The sequence below is a fragment of the Cygnus atratus genome, chromosome 26 (assembly GCF_013377495.2).
Source record: "Cygnus atratus isolate AKBS03 ecotype Queensland, Australia chromosome 26, CAtr_DNAZoo_HiC_assembly, whole genome shotgun sequence".
In the NCBI taxonomy this organism is placed as follows: Eukaryota; Metazoa; Chordata; class Aves; order Anseriformes; family Anatidae; genus Cygnus; species Cygnus atratus.
In genome coordinates, this window is record NC_066387.1 from 1,895,861 (window position 1) to 1,915,524 (window position 19,664).

The 19,664-nt window shown below is 66.2% G+C and overlaps 1 protein-coding gene across 1 annotated transcript; it reads right to left on the minus strand.

Annotated features, from left to right (window-relative positions):
- Positions 1 to 281: 281 nt before the first annotated feature.
- PIK3R2 (phosphoinositide-3-kinase regulatory subunit 2) lies at positions 282 to 19,407 on the minus strand. The gene is made up of 16 exons (XM_035567740.2): positions 19,307 to 19,407; positions 13,022 to 13,728; positions 9,528 to 9,620; positions 8,918 to 8,980; positions 7,594 to 7,725; positions 7,192 to 7,393; positions 6,790 to 6,875; positions 6,354 to 6,459; positions 6,149 to 6,247; positions 5,830 to 6,010; positions 5,501 to 5,626; positions 5,120 to 5,262; positions 4,738 to 4,914; positions 4,390 to 4,461; positions 4,020 to 4,190; positions 282 to 3,696 (listed from the first exon to the last, which is right to left on the minus strand). Exons 2-16 carry the CDS (start codon positions 13,359 to 13,361, stop codon positions 3,504 to 3,506), a joined length of 2,184 nt encoding a protein of 727 aa, XP_035423633.1. The 5' UTR covers positions 13,362 to 13,728; positions 19,307 to 19,407; the 3' UTR covers positions 282 to 3,503.
- Between the last annotated feature and the right edge of the window lie 257 nt (positions 19,408 to 19,664).

The window sequence follows — 19,664 nt, forward strand, 5'->3', positions numbered from 1 at the left end:
GGGGGCAGCCCTGGCCCTGCTCTGAGCCCCCACCAAGCACCCCCAGCCCCACGGCTCCGCACCAGGAATGTGGGTGCTGCCCAAACCCGTCCCTGGGCTTGGTTTTGGGGGCGGAGGAGGAGGAAGCTGGTACTTCCCCTGCTGGTTGCAGCCAGGCGTTTCCGGACGGTTCTTGCGCCTTTGGGCTCGGCTGCCACATTTGCCCTTTCCTGCCTCTGGTCCCCTGGGGTACCCCTGCCCCCCGCAAAGAAATGCCCGCAGCCACGTCATTAATTCTGTTTTATTTGTGTGTTTTTTTTTTTTTTCCTCCTTTTTTTTCCTTTTTTGAAGTACCGTACAAAAATCCTTACAGTAACAAATACTGGGTTTACATTAGTAAACATCAACAGAAAGAGCATAGAGAACTACTGCTGGTAACGAACAGCTGAAGTGGCAAGTTAGAGTATTTATTATTGCATATACCTAAGAACTAAAATCTCAGTAGCGCTCACACAGCCGCCACGTCCTCTCCGAGCACAAAGCGGTCGGGGACACCCGTGCCACCTCCGGCCACTCTCCAGTGACACGAGAGCCCTCGGGCTTACGTCGGGGAGCTCGGAGCAATGCGAGCCGACCCGAAGCAGGAGGGGCTGGACGTGTTTCTTGGGACCTCGCCGCGATGCTGGGGGCTGCCCTCGCCCCCTCGAAGGGCCGAGCTGTGCCCCGGGGAGCAGGGACGGCTGCGGTGCACCCATGGGACGTGGGCACGCGGTTGGGTGGGGGACATGCGGGTGACAAGCAGCAAAGCACAGCCCAGGGCCTCGAAAACACATCACTACCTGGTTAACCCGCAGGCGCGGACAGCACGAGCGAAAGCATCAAAAGACAAATCACAAACTAGCTTATTCCGGGGGAGCTGCGCTGCAGGGAGCTCGGGGCTTGGTTCTTCCACCCGAGAGGGAGAGAGGGGCAAAGCAGCGGTTCTGAGAGCCAAGTCGAGCACTGTCGGGGAAATGGCAGCCCCGGGGAAGGGCCTGTTCCTCCTCGTTGCACGCAAGACCACGAGCACAGCCCTGCTGGGGCCAGCCCCGCGGCTCCGGCCGCAGTGACGTGCACGGGCAGGCAGCGACGGCGGCGCTGGAAGACGCAGCGGGGCCACCACTGCCCTGCTGAGCTGACACCGAGCTGCCCACGCCGCCGTGGTGGGGAAGAAGCTGCAGCTGCGGGCTGGAAAGGGACAGCGTGGGGAGAAACAGAAATTTGGCCGGGAGGGTAAAAGAAAAAACCCAACGCTGTCACGGGAAGCTGGAATTTCCTCGGCCAGCAAAGCCCAGGGGAAGCACCGAGAGCGGCTGGAGCAGCGACGCTCCCGGACGCGGTGGCTGGCGTGGGAGCGGCCCCGAGCTCACTTAGGTGGGGGTTGTGGAGGGGCGAGGGGCTGGAGGAGCCGTTGGCTGCAGCCCACCCTGCAGGGCAGGAGCCCGGCCCAAGGCTTTGGGGTGTCCCAGCACCCCACAGACCCTGGGAGGGCTCCGTGTCTGCGCTCCGAGCACGGGGGCTGCCGGCCCTGCTCCCACCTGCCCCCATCTCGTGTGTCTGAGCCCAAACCATTCCCTGAACTGCCACCGATGGCTTTTGCCAAGCGATCCCCCGAGCGATAGTACCGAACACTGACAAAAGAGGGGAACCCCAAAATAGAGCCCAGGGCACACAGAGCAGGGAGCGGGGTCTGTACAGCTGAGCGTGGGAGAGCTGCCACAAACAAGGGGAACGTGACGTTTGCTCCAACAACCCCAGACCACCAAAGGATCCAAAAGGATCTGGGAACCGTCCCGGACCCGCGCGAGCAGCTGAGGTGACCGGGGGAAGAAGGAGAGCGAGCGGCAGGAACAGGGCAGAACCTGCCGCAGGTGGTGCACAGAGGACGGGACGCGGGCACAGCACATGCGAACGCACCGTGCTCCGGCACCGAGCGTGCAGGGCGCCCTGCAGAGCGAGCCGCAACGCGAAGCAGAAGCAGCAAAGCCGACAGCATCCCCCAGCCCTTCCGGAGGTCTCGGGAAGGGAAGGGGAAGAGCCTCTCAGGCAAATCAAGAGGACGATCAACGCTTTCCAGGCAGACAGGATAAGCCCGTAAAGCAGAAACCACCACGGCCTCAGCTCACAGGCTCGGGTGCAGCTTTTAAAGCCCCGCCAGGGCCACCCCGCACCTCCTCCTTTACCCCGCGCCCTCTGCACTCAGCATTTTCTGCAAAGACGCCACAAGCCCTGCCCGCGCCGGCCAGCTGCGAGGGGCACCCCTACAGCGACCCTCCCCCCCCCAGTCCCCATACAGTACTCATGAATATAAGTGCTTTGCATACACAGTTCGACATCATGCATATACATTTCTACGTGCTGAGGCCCTAGGCCCAGCGGAGATACCGTCCTCCTGCAGCGGAGAGGTCCTTCATTTTGCGTAGGGCTCGTAGTGTGCGTCGGGCTCCAGCCCCCTCCTGCTCCAGCTGGCAGGACCCGAGCCTGCAGCAGCCCGGCCGGCTGCTGCCCACGCGCTTGCAGGTCGTAGTGGGAGCTCAGCACACGCCGGTACTAGGAAAGCAGCTGATTACAAAAAGAACCATATTTACAGAGCTACAGTCATAGCTTCAACGGGTTACGCTCGCAGAGATTCACCAAAGACAACCAGGAACAAAGAGCTGTGCGCCCCACAGATTCTGCCGGGAAAGACACAGGTACCAACGCGGGTTTCACAGCTTGGGTGGCACAACTAAGGTGAGAGATTCGTCGCTGACAGGGTCCTCCCTCCCCAGGCAGCAACGCTCAGGAGGTGGCTACGACACCAGGGACCAAGAGTGGGAAGGGGCACAGCACAGAGCGGGGACCTCGGCCACGAAGCCCCCCTCCCCGGCACGCCCGCCGCCCCACGGACGCGCTTTTCTCTTTCTGAAATGAGTCCCTGCACAAAAGAGCAGCAGCCCTCGTACCAGACACCAGCTCCCACCCCAGCCCGCGAAGTCACCGAGGGAAGTGAGAGCGGAGGACGCGTACGCTCGGCCGAGGCTCCTCCTCTGCCTTCTCCAGCGCCCGGGCAGGGAGCCCCTCGCCCAGAGCAGCGCCAGCGGCCGCTGGGCCGGGGCAGTGACCTGCACCACAGCGCAGGGGAATCAGGATCTAGCTCTACGGTGATGCATAGCGGGGCAACCTGCCAGCAAGAAGGGGTCTGACCTGTTTGTCGGGGAAGGGGAAGGGCTGTGCTCGCCCACAGCGATTCAATTACAACTGGATCCCACCTCCTAAGGACCGGAGCCCACTGGGAGTCAACAGCCCAGGCTTTTTGTCCCATCAGCCAACACGGGTTTCAGCTACTGACCAAAAAGGGACACCAGGAACGGTCACAGACATCTCGGAGGCTCTGGAGGGGCAGGAGCACAGAGACTCAACTATACAGGGTGCAAGAGTCCAGAGCCAGAAAGCAGTGCCCTGGGGAGAAGCTGAAGGCAGCTGTTGTGTTGTGCATGGGCTGCTCATCTGGCAGGTGGCTGGGAAAGGACCGGGTGAGCCAGCGTGACATTCAGGGAGTCATTGTGCTGCACCAGGGACGTGTGCTTGTAGTGCAAGACCAGGTCCTTGAGGGAGGCGTAGAGGTTGTAGGGCTCCGCGAAGCCGTAGCCAGACGCCGTCTTGTAGATGACGCAGTGCTTGGTGTCACCATCCACCCTGCCAGGGAGAGAAGGGAGCGCGGGTTAGCGGCGAGCGAGGAACCCCTGCTAGGAAGGCGGTGGCGGGGCACAAGCAGGAGCAGCCCAAAGCTACGTCTGGCCCTGGCACGAGGAGCTGAGGCAGACGGGAGACCTCGGGGAAGCCCGGCCTGCCAGCTGACGCCTCCGCCAGGCTCCAGCATCTGGCAGGAGAAGGGCAGAGCGACACGGGGGCGCAGCCGGTGCCAGCCCCATCCCGCCACGTCTCTCTCTGCCCGTCTGTGCTCCCCACGTGTCACACAGAGCGCAGAGTCGAGCCGGCAGCCGCACGGAGGTACTCACACCACGGAGCAGGCGTAGCACCCCTTCTGGCTGCTCTCGCGGATCAGGAAGGTGCCGTCCCGCTTGCCGCACAGCATCTCCTCGGCCTGCAGGCGGTTGATCTTCCCCACATACCACGTCCGCTCCTCGTGATGAGGCAGCTCCTCCTCGTCATCCATCATGGAGTACTGACTGCAATCGAGCACACGCAGGGTGTCAGGGCCCCTCGGTTCAGGCACGTGGCCCCCCAACATCTTCCCTCCCACTGGTAGCTGCCAGCACTCCTTCCAGCAGGGAATTCGGCCTCAGCTCCCAGACAGGGCGATGGGACTTGCCCGAGGCTGTGGAACAGCCCCCCCACACCCCCCGACACGCGAGCGGGGACACTCACTCCTCTGTCTCGTTCTTGATGCCCAGCCACTCGTTGATTTTCTTCTGCCGGGCACCCTTCTGCGTCAGCCACCTGGGGAAGGAGAGGCAGAGCTCAGGAGAGGCAGCGTGCCCGGGCCAGGCAGCGCTCACGCAGCCATCGCCAGAGGGCAGCAGCCTCCCCCTTTGAGAAGCCGCCATTCCCTGAAGCTGCGCGCTGTGGGGCTCCTCGCTGCTGCGCGCAGCAGCCCTGCAAGCCGGTCCAACAAGCCTCAAAGCCCTCGAGGAGCCAGCTGGATGGCTCCTGGGCCGGGCTGGAGGGGGAGCAGGGCCCCTGTGCCAGCCCTCCGCGGGGGCAGGAGCTACCTACACCAAGTACTGGTCCCGCAGTTTGCGCAGCTGCATGAGGTCTGGCTTGAGGCTGTTCATGCGCTTGTCGATCTCCCGGTTTTCCGAGGCCTGTTTCTTCAGGTCCTGCTCCAGCTTCATCTTGCTGTCATGAATCTCCGTGATGCGAGATTTGAGCTTCTCCGAGTTCATGAGGATCCTGGGAGGAGAAGAAAGGGGGGGAATTCGGCTGTGAGCCAAGGTGGGGGAGGCGGAGGAGGCAGCCTGCCAGCTCCCGGCCGCAGCAGGCGGTTGGAGCGACGAGGACTGCGCATGCCTCGGCTCTGCCCCGAGCCCCGATGATCCTCCCAGCCCCAGGAGTCCTTCCCCGGGCAGGGCAGGTCACCGCTGCCCCGAGTCCTCACCGCTGCACCTCCTTCTCATTGCCCTCCCGCCGGAAGCGCTCGATGTACTCCTTGCTGCACTTCTCCTGCGTCTGACACTGCTCCTCAAAGATCTTGATCGTCTCGTTGAAGGCCTCGATTGCCGTCCTCTTCATCTGCAGCTCCTGAATTGGAGAGAGGGGAGAGCTGAGGAAGTGGCGAGGATTTGGGCAGGTTTCTGCCCATCTGCAGCCCCTTCCCACCCCCCTCCTAATCCAGCACCGTCCTCGGTGCAGTCAAAATATCCCCCACTTCAAAGCCCGTTCTCTGAGGAGCCCCCTGAAACCCAGGAGCAGACAAATGGGGCAGTGGGTGCCCAAGCTCTGCTCTCTGTGCCCAGTGTGTGCCCCCTGGGACGCGTACCTGGGACGTGCGCGTGTACTCCTCGTACAGCAGGTCGTACTCCCAGCTCTTGTCCTGGTACTGCTGGTGATAGACTTTCAGCTGCTCTCCCACGGCTTCCACGCTGTCCTCTTTCACCACTTGGTCCTGCCATACACACAGCCTCAGTCAGGGCCCACTCCTGCCCTACAGCAGCCCCCCTGCAAGGCAACCGGCCCCAAAAACCCCACCAGCCCTGCGGGGTGCCCCACAGAGCAACGTCCCAGCACCGGGAAGAGGCGCTGCATCTACCAGAGGGCCAGGATGACGGATGCCCCTGGTTCGGGCTGTCCCTGCAGCACGGACCTCACCTGCTGGTACTTGGAGATGGGGTAGAGCAGCCGCGTGTCCAGCTTGGCGTTGTACTGGGCGAGCGACTCGTGCCGGTAATGTGTGATGAGCTCCACCACCGAGCCAAAAGTCAGGGGCTCCGAGAAGCCGTACTTCCCTTCCCGGTGAAAGATCTTGATCAGCTTGTTATTGCCCCCTTTCCTGCAGAGGGGAGGGGAGAGCGGAGGGTGGTTATCACCACCGCAGGGCCCTGCACCAGCCTGGACGTGTCCCTTGTGCCAGCCCGATGTCCCAGCCGCCACAAGCACGGGGACACGTGTCGAGATCCCGGCGTCCTACCTGAGCGTGAGCGTGTACTCGCCCTGGATCTTGCTGGAAGCATCCCGCACCAGGAAGGTACCGTCCGGCGTGTCCCGCAGCTTCTCGTTCACTTCCTCCCTGCGAGGGACAGGGACGATTGTCACGGCCTGCGAGGCGCGGCCAGAGCTGCCCTGAACCCGACAGAGCGGGCGCCCAGAAGCGGAGCTGCCGGCCACCCCCTTACCGGGAAATGTCACCCCAGTACCACTCGGCGTCCTGCAAGGGCACGCTGTTCCCGTTGGCCAGGCTGGCGGCGCTGGGCTTTGGCTTAGGTGGTTTTGGAGGCAACGCTGTAAGAGAAACAGGGTTGAGAAAGGGTTGAAGCGGGGCTGGCCCAAGTCCCAGCTCCCCACCCTCGCTAAGGGCAAGCCCTTGGAGCTCCAAGTCCCCCTCTCCCCGCGGTGACTGTCCTGGGAAGCCCCACTCGGCTGCTGCGCTGCCAGGAGCTGCTCCAGGCACATCTACAGCAGCAGATCAGCACCTCGAGGCTGCATCCGAGCACAGCTGGGCTACAGACATGCCCTCGGCAATCTGCTCGTGGAGGCAGAATCCACGCCCACGGAGCACAAACGCCAGCGCCTCGGGCCCCAAGGGGGCGTTTCAGCTCCTGGGGACGGTACCTGGAGGCAACTGTTCCGGCTCCAACTCCTTCAGCTGCAGAAGCATCTCCAGAAAAAGCACGGAGAAGTCAGGGCTCAGCTCTGGGCTGCGGGGAGAGAGGAACCAGTGAGATCAGCAGTCGTTGGGGAGAATTTGGCACCGCCCTGTGCCCCCCGGGCAATGGGTCAGCGGGGTTAGCTGCTCATCCCCGCACAGCCCAGCTGCCGGAGCGCAGGCTGACACAGAAGCAAGGGCTCTGCCCTGGCCTCGAGCCCCAGCTCTGCGTGCTGCCAGCAGTTTAATCCCACGTGCAGCAAGGCCGGGGCTGCGGGCAGACACGCCCTTACAGCCTGGGCTCCTCGTCCTGGCAGGCAAAGCGGCCGGCACAGGGTACACGGCAGGGACCCGAGAGCCTCACGTACCTGGCGCCAGGCAGCCGGAGGAGAAGGGGGCCGAAGATCTCTCCCAGGGCCCGAGGGTGGAGGTTGTTGCTCTCGGCCTGCTGTGATACCTTCCCCAGATGCCGGAGCAGGAACTGCAGGGTGAGCGTGTTCTGGAGCGGGACCGCAGGCGACTCCAGGGCCAGCAGCAGCTGTTTCCGGCAATTCTCCGGCTGGGGGACCTCTGGGGAGAGAAGCAAGACACGATGGAAGGGCTGGGACAGCCGGCACCGCGTTCCACGCGCTGGCAGCCGCGGTGTGGGAGCGCTGTCAGCAGCGGAGGCCGTGTGACGGACCCCACAGGGACAGGACCTGTTTTAACAACCCAAACGCATCCACCCCACCCACCTCCCCGCTCCCAAGCGTGGCCGGGGAGGCCCTTACCCTGCAGGACGCGAAGGATGTCGCCGTGCACCGACACGGGCACCACGGGGGAGGGCAGGTCCTGCAGGTAGCCGCGCAGCGCCTCGCCCAGGGAGTGCACGTCGAAGGGCTCCAGGTCGCCCAGGCTCCAGTCTGCCAGGGCAGAGATTTCCCATGGGTGGTGGGCGCAGACCCCGGGCGCCCAGGCAGCAGCCCCGGCGCTGCCAGCACCTCGCACCCATCCCGCACCACAGCGGGAGCACAGCAAGTGGCGGGGGCTCGTGCAGGGTCAGCACGGTGAAGCCAGGCACCTGGTTCAGACCACAAAGCAGCCACAAAACCCCAGGCGCAGCTGGGCTTCGGGGCTCAGCACAAACAGCCCTGCTCTGAACTCGCTGCAACCTCTGCTCCTGCGGGAGACGCAACCCACGCTCGCCGCAGTCCCCCCGGCCAGCCAGCGGTCCTGGGACGCGGCACACGGGACCCGCGGGGGAGCGCGGAGCTCTCGGAGCCAAGCAGCCCACGCGACCAAGACCTCCTTGACGTGCCCATCTCCCCACAACACGCTGGCTCAGGCTCCCCCAGGAGGGGGTCGAGGTAATTTTGGGTGCCCGCACCTTTCGCGGGTCAGAGCTTTGTTCCTTGCTGCTGTTAAGAGACGTGCGTGGAGAGGGAGAGAGACAACCGGCCACATACTGGGAAAACGTGGGGAAAACGTCTCCCTTTGACCCGTGCTGCCCCACGAACGCAAGGCTCAGGCTACCAGGACAGCACACGACGCCTGCGGCCGGAGCTGACAGCACCGCTCAGCTTGGGTCCGTGAGGAGCGCCTGCGGAAGCGAACAAGCCAGCGTGGTGCTGGAAGAGGCCCAGGCGAGAGGCAGACAGCTCCCAAGGCTCCCCGGCGGAGCCATCAGCCGCAGGCACAGCAGAGCCACGGCTCCAGCCACCAAGCTGAGCTCCGAGGTCCTCCCCTGCTCGTCAGCGGCGTGACAGGGCCAGGGAAGCCTCCAGCAGCCTGTCGCCAGAGCACCCCGAGAGCAGGGTGCCCCGAAGAGACGGCAGGAGACGTGTGGGGGGATTCGCTGGGCTGCGAGCCTCCCCGCTGGCGCTGCGTCCCTTCGCCCCGGCAGGAATCCCCCCGTCCCGTCCCGTCCCCAGCACGCAAAGAGGGGGCCGGGGCAGGACAGGGCAGGCCCGGCCCCGCAGGCAGCGTGCCGGCAGTCAGGAACTGCCGGGGACAGGCGAGCCCGGCCTGGATTGCATTAGTGCTGGCGCTGTCACATCCCCTAATCTCCTCCATCTGAGCCCATTCGCCTCCTCGCCGCGAAGAGCTGGTTCTTACCGGTTCTCAGAGCTTGCCTCAGTTCGGAGCCAGATGTCCTGTACAACATCTCGCTGTCTAACCCTGCGGAAGCGAGGACGCTGCTGTTAGCTGCGAGCCCTGCAGCTCGCACGCGCCGTTTCGGAGCCAGCCCGGTGCCAGCCCGGCCGGACGAGAGCCGCAGCGCGGATAACGAGGCCGGGACGGCGGCCAGGGCAGCCGGCTCCCACGGCGTGCCCGCAGACGCTGCCACAGCCCCCCCTTGGCCCCCGGGACACCCCGCTGCAGCTCCGGGCCCTGGCTCAGTGCCCTCACGGCACGGGTTTGGGGCGGGGGGGGGGGACTCCTCTCTGCAGCGCCCAAGAGAGCCTGCCCAGCACCCAGCCAGGCTGCGTGGGCGTCCCGCTGCGGACCCAGCACCACAGCCCGAGCTCCCTGGAGCAGGACGGCACGGCGGGGTCAAATTCTGGACCCTGGGGACCAGAATTTGAGGCCGGGGAGGAGCAGGAGGCCCCCCCCCCGTCCTGCAGGCAGCTGCGTCCCGCATGTCCCACTGAGCTCGGTCCAACGCCAGCAGCTTTTCACAACAGCTGCCTTCCCCCCGTCCCCGCCGCGGGTTTCGGGCCCGTACCTTTCTTCTCGATAGCTTCCACCAGCTTCACCAGCAGCGGCGGCGCGATCTCCGGGGGACTGAACTGCTCCTGCAGGTCGGGGAGAGGAGACCCTGGGGAGGAGGGAGAGAGAGAGGAGGCGTCAGGCCCAGCTCGGCCCGCAGCAGATGGTTTGCAGCAGATCCAGGGCTAGAGACAACCGACGCTACTCCCAGCAGCGGCACCCCCGAGCGGGGAAAGCCTGGCCCCTGCTGCCAGCCCACAGCCCCACCAACACCGCACGGAGCCTGCGAGCTGGCCCCAAACCCGCACAGCACTTGTAGAGCCCAGCCCTGCTCGGAGCCCCACAGAGCGCAGCGGGGTGTGCGCACGGCGAGGGCTCCCTGCTGCTTTCTGCAGAGCTCGGTTTACCTCCCCGAGCGCCCCGGGGGGCCAAGGACACCCGGGGCAGGCACCGCAGGGGTTACTCGGGCTCTGCAGCTCCGGCCAGGCTCAGCCTCTGCCCGGGACAGGACGCGGCACGGGGCTGGCAGAGCAGCGCGGCCGGGGAGCTCGCTCGCGGCGGTGAGCTGTGATTAATGCAGCGATTCAGACAGAGCGCTGCGTCAGCAAATTCCTGCCCTTGATTGCTCGCTGAACATAGAAACCAGCCCTCTCGCTGCCTCCCCCTTCCCCGCTAGCCCACGGCCTCCTCCGTGCAAGCTGTTACAGGGCGCGGGCAGCCCACGGCACGGGACCCGGCTGCCCCGTGGCGGGGGAGCTGCGGGCAGGCGGCGATTCCCGAGTGCCCGAGCGCCACCGGGCCTCGCCACCGCAGCTGAGCGCTCCCAAACCCTCCCCACGGGTACCCAGGGCACGGCCCCGCGCGGAGCAGCGGCGTTTCGGCGCCGCCTCGGGTCTGCGATGGGGTCGGGGCAGCGTGGGAAGGGCTGCGGCACGCCGCCCGGCAGGGCTGCCTCCTGCTGCTGCTGCTGCGCCCGAGGCGCCTCTCGGCGAGCTGGAGCCGGAGCTGGGAGGGCTGCAGCTTGATCACGGGGCCGGGCGGAGGAGCTGCCAACGCGGGGAGCCTACGTGCCGCGGCGCGGTGGCTTCGGGGCCGGCTCGGCAGGGCCCCGGGCACCCTTCCCTGCGCTCAGGGTGACGCACGCCGGGGCAGGAGCGCGCACGCCCGGCCGCGAGGCCGCCGGCGGGAGCAAGAGCAGCGCCGGGCTCGGCCCCGCTCCGTGCTGAGCACCAGGCAGGGCAGGAGGCTCCCCCACGGCACCGGGGGAAGTCGGCGGTCCGTGGGGACCCCCAGCACGGCCCGCCCTGCCGAGGCAGAGCCAGAAGGCTGCTCCCTGTTGTGAAACGCGGCCCCGGTGTCACGGCCGCGACCCCAACTTGCCCAGCGGCAAGCTGCAGGTCGGTGCCTGGCTGAGCCTCCTGCCCCCACGGCCTCGCCGGGAGCCACCGCCTCGACGTGGGGGGGTGGGGGACAAAACAGCTGGGGGCAGCGCTTCCAGGCGGCGACTGCGGAGAAAGGAGCAGCTCGGCAAGGACCCAAGCTGCTGCCGGATGATCCCGCACCACAGCGGGGCCGTGCAAGGAGTCACCCCGTCTCCGGGGCAGGATGGTGCCCTGCACGGTGCTGGTTGGGGCTGAGCCACGCAGGGCTGGCAGCTCCGGGCCTGACCCTCAGGAAGGGAGAAGGAAGAGAAGCAAAAGCTGCGCTCCCCACGTGGCCCGGCCGGGAACGCGCCGCTTCAGCAGGCAGCAGCCCGCGTTTTCACCGGGCCCGCGCCGCGGCCGGCGGCGGGTCCTGAGCCCGCCGTGCTCCGGGCAGGGCCGAGGGAACAAGGGCACTCACAGAGCTGCCGGGGCGGCTGCGGAAATATTTCCGAGCCGCATTTTCCGCTCGTGCTCTCTGCAGAAGGCGAACACAAACACCAGCGGCTCCGAAACGGAGCCTCGCAAAGCGCCGGGCCTCGCTGCTCTTCCTCGCGGCCGTGCACCGTGCGTGGCGGTGGGGGGTGAGGGATCACCGGCGGCCAGGACAGCCCCAGGAAGGAGCAGGGCAGGAATTCAGGCGGCTGCGAGCTGAGCGGGGGCAGCCAGGAGCCGTCTGTGCGCCTCCCAGGCAGGCCTCGCCCCAGCGGGGCAGGCAGACCGCGAAGAACTAACACGGCCTTGGCTCCCACACAACTTCTCGGTTGCAAAAAAAAAATAAAAATAATAATAAATTAAATAAATAAAACGCGTCTGCCCACCAGCACGGTGTTGTGCTGCGCGTAAAATGGCCTCGGGTGTTCGAATCGCAGCCCCGGGGGTCCCAGGTGGCTGTGGGGGTGTTCCCACAGAGGGGGGGGACACAGCTGGCACCCCGCGGTGCACCCCGGTACCTGATCCTCACGCGGCTCCGGCCCGGGGCAGGACGCAGCCCGGACGGCTTCTTGGTTTCTTTTCCAACCGCCTCTTTTCCACGTGTCAGGAGCTCTGGCACGGATCCTCCTCCACACCGCAGGGCTCTCCGGCCCCGGCCCTGCCCGGGGCAGCGGCCGTGACCACCCGGACGCGCCTCGGCCAAGCCCCGCTCGAGGAGGCCGAGGGAGCCCCACGGAGGCACAAATCCAGCCCCCGAGGGAGCGCAGGGCTGGGCGCAGCCAGGGCCGACACGGCCACCGCAGAGCGAGCCCCGGGCTGCCGAGAGGAGCCGAGCCTTGGGCGGGCAGCGTGGGAGCGGGGTGACTCAGGTCAGCAGCCCCCGCTGCGCTCCCAACCCTGTGGAGACGTCCCCAACCCCGACGGGTGCGGGAGCAGGGGCACAGGAGCGAGACACCCAGCCCCAGCACCCCGCCCGGCGCTCCCTTCTACCCCTCAGGACCCCCGAGAGGTTTCATCCAGAGCCTGATGGGACAGAAATAAAAGAAAGAGGCAAAAAAAAAAAAAAAAAAAAAAAAGGCCTGGGATGCAGCTCTCCAGGCAGCGCCGGGGCCGGCACCTCGCCTGCCAGAGCCGTGCCAAGCCCGGCTGCGCCCCGCTGCTGCCCCAGGTGCGCGGTGCCCGTGCCCTGCCCAGCCCCGGCCCCGCCGACGGGGAGCGGTGCCAGGCAGGCGAGCAATTAGCCGCAGTTCTGGGAAGTCCTCTTCTCGCCCCTGACTTTTCTCCTCTTGCCCAGAGAGGAGGAATTGTGCGTCTCGGCGGGGCCGGGCGGCGCTTGGCAGGGAGCGACGCCCCGGGCGCCGCCGAGGCAGAGGCGGGCGGGAGAGGTCAGGGCTTTTTCCTCGAGGGAGGGAGCGGGGCAAAACCTCGGCGGGGCAGGGAGAGGGGCCCCGGGGATCCATCCGGCTGGTCGTGGGCCGGAGAAGGAGCTCGGAGAGCTTACAGTGGGACGAGGCTCGCCCCGAGAAGCTCCGCTAAGGAGATCGGTGCGCGGGAGGAGCAAAGAGCTTGCCTTTTGGTCAGGGCTGAGCGTGAGCGCACAAAACGCGAGCGGCTCAGCTCCCAGGCAGCAGGGGAGGCGCGCGGCAGGGCTCACCTTGCTCCGGAGCCTCCTGCAGCCGGCAGCCGCCGGCCCCCGGTGTCGCGGGCAGGGGTCTCTGCACTCGGGGCCGGTGCGAAGGGACGGAGATCTTCACGGGCCCCACGTACTCCACGTAGGTGCCGGGGAAGTCGCCCTTCTGCTTGGTCCGCTCGTTGACGCCCAGGATCCACCCGATCTGGTTGGGGTTCTGCTCGTCCCCGTCCTTGAAGCCCAAGGCTTGCAGGGCCCCCTTGCTGACCACCAGGATGTCGCCGGGCACCAGGTCAATGTCCTCCTCGCGCTCCTTGCGGTAGGGGTAGAGCGCGCGGTACTGGAAGCCGTCGGTGCTGCCCATCCTCTCGGCCACGGGGAGAGCGGCTCCGAGCGGCGAGGCGGCGCGCTTTGGGGCGGAGAGGAGAGCCCTCAGGGGCAGCTCTCCCCCATCGGCACTCCCGAGGTCCCTGCGCGAAGCGGCGCCTCAGGAGCCCGGTCCCGGCGTGCTTAGGTGCAGCCCCTTTTCCTCAGCTTGAAGCCGCGATTCAGCCAAACGATGGAGCAGAGGGAGAAGGAGACGAACATAATCCAGCGCTCGCGAGCGGGCATGCGGCGGAGAAACAGAGCCGGGTCCGGTTCACCAGAAGAGAGGCGGCTTTCCTGGAGGCTGCAGGGCAAGAGCTTCGAGCCGCGAGCCGCGCGCCATGCTGCTTCTCCCTCCCCAGCGCCTGCGGAGAGAAAAAGGCGGCGTGTCACCGCCCGGCCGGGCGCCCCGCCCCCCCCCCCCCCCCCCCCCCAGGACGCCCGCACTCGGAGCGGGGGGCTCGTCCCGGCGAGGCAGGGCTCGCTCCTCGCCCAGCCAGGCTCCTGCCGAGCCCCGCATCCAGGCGCTCCTTGCCAGGGCATGCTAAGGGCGAATTTGCACTCCGAAAAAGCGAGAGAGGAGCCAGCTCGCAGGAACGCTCGGCAGAGGGGACACCTCCTCCCCGCCCGCCACCGGCTCCGCATCCTAAAGAGGCTGGCTTCTGCTTCTCGGGCTTGCTCTCCTCGCAGCGCTTCGGCGAACAAGAACGCAAGGGGAGGCACAAAACGGCCTTTGTGCGGCAGCTTGCGCACAGAGAAAAGGGCGACCCCGCAGCCACCAGCTGGAGGCCCTGAACAGGAGCAAAACAAACAGGATTTAACCTTTTCTTGAGGAATTGACCGAATTTCACAGTTCACCTTCACATCGCCCCACGGATTCCCCCCCCCCCCCACGAGTCGCTCTCCGAAGGTGACTGCCCACAGCCGGGGGTTAACCGGGCCCGCAGCCGAGGGCCCTCGGGACGCGCCTGCCGTTCCCACGGAGCAGCACTTCAAAGCTCTGCCCTGAGCAAAGCCACGTTTTGAACTTCTGAAAAGCACCAAGAGCATCAAGCGCAGGCAACGCAGGGTTTCTTCAGAGATGGAAGCGAGGCGGGGGGGGGGGGGGTTAAAAAAACATATCTTTAGAAGCCTTCGAGTCTGCTTAGAGCTGCAAACTGCCTCTGAGCTATTTAAATAGAGAGAAATTGAAGGATAGGACGCCTGCCCAGCCCAGAAAGCCACCAAAAAGAACAAACCCGGGTTGTAACACGTTGTCGGAGGGCCGCGTGAGCCGGGGCATTCCCACCAGCCGGGCACGGCCCCTTTCCCATCCCCTCCCTGCCCTTTCCAGCTCCCTCGGGCTGAGCTGGGCAAAGCCCCAGCGCCGAGGAAGGGGCCTCGAAGGCAACGGGGCGGCCGCAGCCCGCGGGGGCAGCTGGAAAGCTCCCAGTGCTCCCAGTGCCACCGGGACCTGCCGAAACGCTGCAGGTCCCGCTCACGGCTCGAGCTGCTTTGGCCCAGAAACCCAAACCTCAGCCGCAGAAGTCCCCGAGCTCCCCCGAGGCTGCAGCAGCCCCCGCAGGAGGGGGCGAGGAGGCGCCCCGCGAGGCTCGCTCCCCCGACAGTGGGAGGCACAACGAGGCCGTGGCACACGAAACCCGCGCAGGAGCCAGAGCCTGCGCTGCCTGCCGGAGCTCGGGCAAGCGGCCCAGCCGGGCCGACTTCCCCGTGAATGAGCAGAGAGCCCCCGGGGGGGGCGGTCGGAAGCTCGCAGGGAGGCTCCGGCTGGTGGGGAACAGGACGGAGCCCGATCCAGGTGGCTGCAGAGCTGCTCCCCGGCTCCCCGGGCAGCGCGGGGCCGCGCGGCTCCGAGGGACCCTCGGGACACGGGGCGAAGCAGCGCACCCCGGCGCCGCAGGAGCCCGCGTTTCCCAAACCCAGCCCCGGCCAGGAAAATATTACTTCACAACCCGGAGCACGGAGATTTATTTACGGCCACGCTCCGATGCCCGCCCCTCGCCCCTCTGAGCTCTGCCTACCGGGGTCCGACGCAGAGGAATCGGCCGAGCTGTCCTGGGGAGGACCAGAGCCCAAAACGTGCCCCGAGGCGGCGGGGCCGGCACCTCGCCGGGGGATTGCGGCACCGAGGCGAACTCGTTCCGTGGCTCTGGACAGCAGAGCGTGGCCCCGGAGCTCCGAGGCTCCCCGAGGCTCCCCGAGGAGCAGGTCCCGCAGCTTCTGGCTCCCTCCAGCCCGGCGCCGGCTCTTGCACAAGGCGAGGAGGTGCTCGGAGACCTGGCTCTGGGCTGCCCTGCTCCCCACGCCCCAGCACCCAAAAACCGGGGGATTCACCCAGCGCCGGGCCCACCTGCCTTCCCGTGCTGGGACCGGTGACGGAGGGCGAGGAGCAGCCGGCTGCAAACCCTCACCACCTCCCCGGGGGAATCGCCCTCTCCCGGCAAAGCCCCCGCGGGACGGCGACGGCGGGGAGCAGGCGGCCGAGTCGAGGTGTTTTCGGGGAGGGGGAAGGGACCGTGCGTTTCCCCAAGCCCTCAAACAGAAGTTTGGAGGGAAGGTCGAGCCTGGGAAGGAGGCGGGAGGTGCTGGCAGCGCGGGACACGCACGAGCCTGCCCGCTGCAAGCGCACCTCCGGAGCGGGGCTCTGCGTGCGCCGGGCCGCCAGCAGCTCGCCAGCAAGATTTCGCCTGGGCCCGGCTCCAGGCTCGCTCAGCTCCCGGGGAGGAAACCTCGCGTGTCTGTGCTGGCGAGCACTCGGTGGGCTCCTCCGAACCTCCCCCCCCCCGCAATCCGACATCTAAATACCTTCGGTAAATCTATCGCACAATCGCGCGATTCATGAAGCGCTGTCAATACTCCCTTTGTTCGACGCATCAGTTCCACACAAAAAACACATTACGAGTCTTTTTGTGGGTGCCCGGCGCATAAATAAAAGCATCTCAACGCTTAAAATGTGGTCCCCGGGCTTCTCAACCAAGCTCCAAGCGCAGTTCAAAGTGCAGCTCGACTTGAAGTGAGCCTAAGCGTTGCTTTCCCTCCGGCGAGGAGAAAGAATGCATAAAAATATTTTTTTTTAAAAAAAAGAATGTTTATGACAGCCTACACGGCTCAAACGCTTCCAAGTTACATCAGATCCTTGGGGGGGGGGAACCCAGCACCAAATCAAGCCCTGAGCCGCGAAGCACCGCGTCTTAGGGGGTCGCAAAGAAGGAGCAGAAACCTTTCTTTGCAAGAAAGGAGGACGATGCAACCAGGGGGAGAAATAAAAACGGCTCAGGGTTGGGATTCGTGCCTCCAGGCTGCCCAGCGCTTCCCTCCGAGCAGCGAGCGCTGTCCTGAGCCGGGGCTGCCTCTGCCCCAAGCCTCACAGCAGGGACGAGGGGCAGCCGAGGCCGTTTCCAGCTCTTTTCTCACCAAAACCTGCTTCCGATGTGGCCGGCAGCAGAGCCCCGGGAGCAGCAGCTCCCTGGGGACGCGGCGCGCTTACTGCTCCGCCTTACGTGACCGCTGCCTACCTCATGCTTTGGGAAGTTTTTGAGAAATTGCTCAGGTTTCTCCTCACCCGGGGCCTTCTTGCTCCCGCTGAAGCTCGTCCTGTCTCACCCGCCTCAGGAACTTTCTCCTCCTCACCGCAGGAGCCTCGTGCTCGGCTGGAGGCTTTCGCTCTCCGGCACCGAGCGGAGAAGGGCGACGTGCCTCGCGCCAGGTCCCTTTGCTCCAGGCTCCCTTGACACCAGTCCCCAGGCACAAAGAACACGCTATTGCCATTTTAGGAACAGTCCCGGAGCAGGGTTTAGGTTTTTTTTTGTTCCTTCCCAACTCCCCCCCCCCCCCCAGAAGTTAAGCCAGTAGCTGCACTTTTGTTACTTCCCTCAAAAATTACAGTTCTAGCAAAGCGCACGAAAAAAGCACATCCGCTTCTGCGGGCCCATCTGCTTAAAATCACGCTCCCGGCGGGATCTGGGATTTGTGCGACAATTTGTCAGGGGCCATCCTAACACAGCCATCGCACGAAGCGACCCACAAGGTGGGAAGTGACCGTGGCAGCAGGCCGGCGTTATTAGGGTACGGGCTGGCACGAAACCCCCGCAGCCCCAGAAACGCGCCGTTCCCTTCCTCTGCTTGCTCTTCGTCTCCCCTTACCCCGTCGCTTCAGCGCCAAGCCGCGGCTCCAGATATTCTCGGAGGAATTAAAAGAGCCCCCGATATTATAAATACTCTTTTTTTTTTTTTTTCTTTTTATTGTAAACACACCGAAGCGCCGGCACTCTGCCGCTGCTCCGAGCTGGCTCCGCTCCCCGCTGCATTCCAGCTGAGCTGCGGTTTCTCTCCCAGCCCAGAGCTTTTGTCCGGCGAGAACCAGCGACGGGGCAGAAAGGGTTTTCCCGTGTTCCCAACCCCTTTTCCTAAGGGGTAAAAAGAAAACAAAAAAAAAAAAAAAAAGGAGGGTCTGGGGGCAGCAGTCGCCCCCAGGAGGAGCGAGGCGTCGCCGAGCGCCAGCAGCGAGCCGCAGGGGCAGATGGAAGCAGGATTTGCGCGCGTCAGAGCTCAGAGTCACCAAAGAAACCAAACCATCCCTTGGACTTTCCCACATAATGGAAGAGGCAGGGACCGGAGCAGAGGCCAAGCCAGCCTCAGGGACACCCCGGCCCTTCGCATGCGAGGGAAGGGCGGGCGGAATGGCCAGGAAAGCGACGATTTAGGCTATATTTACTCAGCTGTCTCCATTCTCTCGCTCTCACACAGAAAGTCACAGGGCCAGTCCCCCAGCGGCCCCGAGAGCTGCTCGGGCAATAAAAGCCGTGCGTTAATGGCAGGCGAGGCAGCCATTCCCCTGCCGCACCGGGCACGGGTGCTGCACGGCGCTGCTGGTGCCGCTCCAGCTCCCGCACCGCTCACTTCAGGCAGGATTCCCCCCCCCCCCCCCCCCAAGGCTTTTATTCCCCATTCCCCTCCGTTTCGCAAGTACGCGGCCACGGGAAACTTCCCCTTCGGGGGGCCGAGGAGCGTCCCCAGGAGATGGAGGAACGCAGGGCACGGACCCCGCTGCAAGGAGCCGCGTCGGCCCCATCCCAGGAACCAGGATTTGGGGGCGAGCTGTCAGCGACCCCCCCCCAGAGGACCGCTGCCCCCCCCCCCCCACCCCAGGACACCGAGCCCCAGCCTGGGGAAGCTCAGCGGTGCCCAGCACCACGGAGCTGAGCAGTGGCCACGTCCCTCAGCCAGGCTGCCCAGGAGCCCCGGCAGCGGGGGCTGCACCCGGAGGGGTCCCTGCGAGGGGACCCGGGGGGGGGGGGGGGGTGGCCTGCAGGCTGAGGGGGGCAGCGACAGCCCCGGCACCGCCGAGGGACACGGAGGGGACGGGAACGCCTCAGCACGGCCCCAGGAGGGGAGGGGGGACAGGGCCTGGGCCCGATGAGGCGCCGTGCCCCCCCTCAGGGCCCCCACAGGGCTTGCTGCCCCCCCCCTTCGGGCCCCCTTAAGACCCGTTTCCCCCCCCCCCCCCCCCCCCAGGGCCTGCTGCTCGCTGCTCCTCCTCAGGACCCCCCTAGGGTCCGCTGTGCTCCCCTCAGGACCCGCTGCTCCCCTTCAGGGCCCCCTGAGGACCCCCCTCAAGACCCTCTGAAGGTCCCCTGAGGACCCCCTCAGGCGCTGCCCCCCCCCTCAGGGCCCCCTTAGGGCCTGCTGCCCCCCCCCAGAATCCCCTCAAGACCCCCTCAGGACCCTCTGAGGCCCCCCTCAGGCGCTGCCCCCTTCCAGGACCCCTTCAAGACCCCCTCAGGGCCCCCCTGAGAGGCCCCCCTGCCCCCCCCCCCCAGAGCCCCCCCAGGCCCCCCCCCAGGCCCCGTTGCCCCCCCTCAGGACCCGCTGCTCCCCCTCAGGCCCCCCCCCAGGCGCTTCCCCCCCCCGCCCGCCGTCCCCTCGGCCCGGCCCCGTGCCCACCTCTCCGCCGCCCCCCCGGGCCGCCGCCGCCGCTCGCCTCCAGCCCGCTGCTGCCTCCCGGCCCCGCGGCCGCCTCCAAAGGGCCCGAGCGGCGCCGGAACGGCCCGAGCCCGCCCCGGAAAGGGCCGACAGGAGCCGGACGGGGCCGAACCGCCCCGAAGGGCTCCGAAGGGTTCCGAAGGGCTCCGAAGGGTTCCGAAGAAGGCCCCCGTGGCCACGCCCCTTCCCCGCCGCCGGGGCCACGCCCCTCGGCCGAGCCGCTCCGGAAAGAGCCGAGCGGTGGTTGGGGGGGGGGGAGAGGGGGGAGGGAGGGGGAGTGGGGAGCGGGGGCGCCCCCTGGTGGCGGGAGGGGGAACTG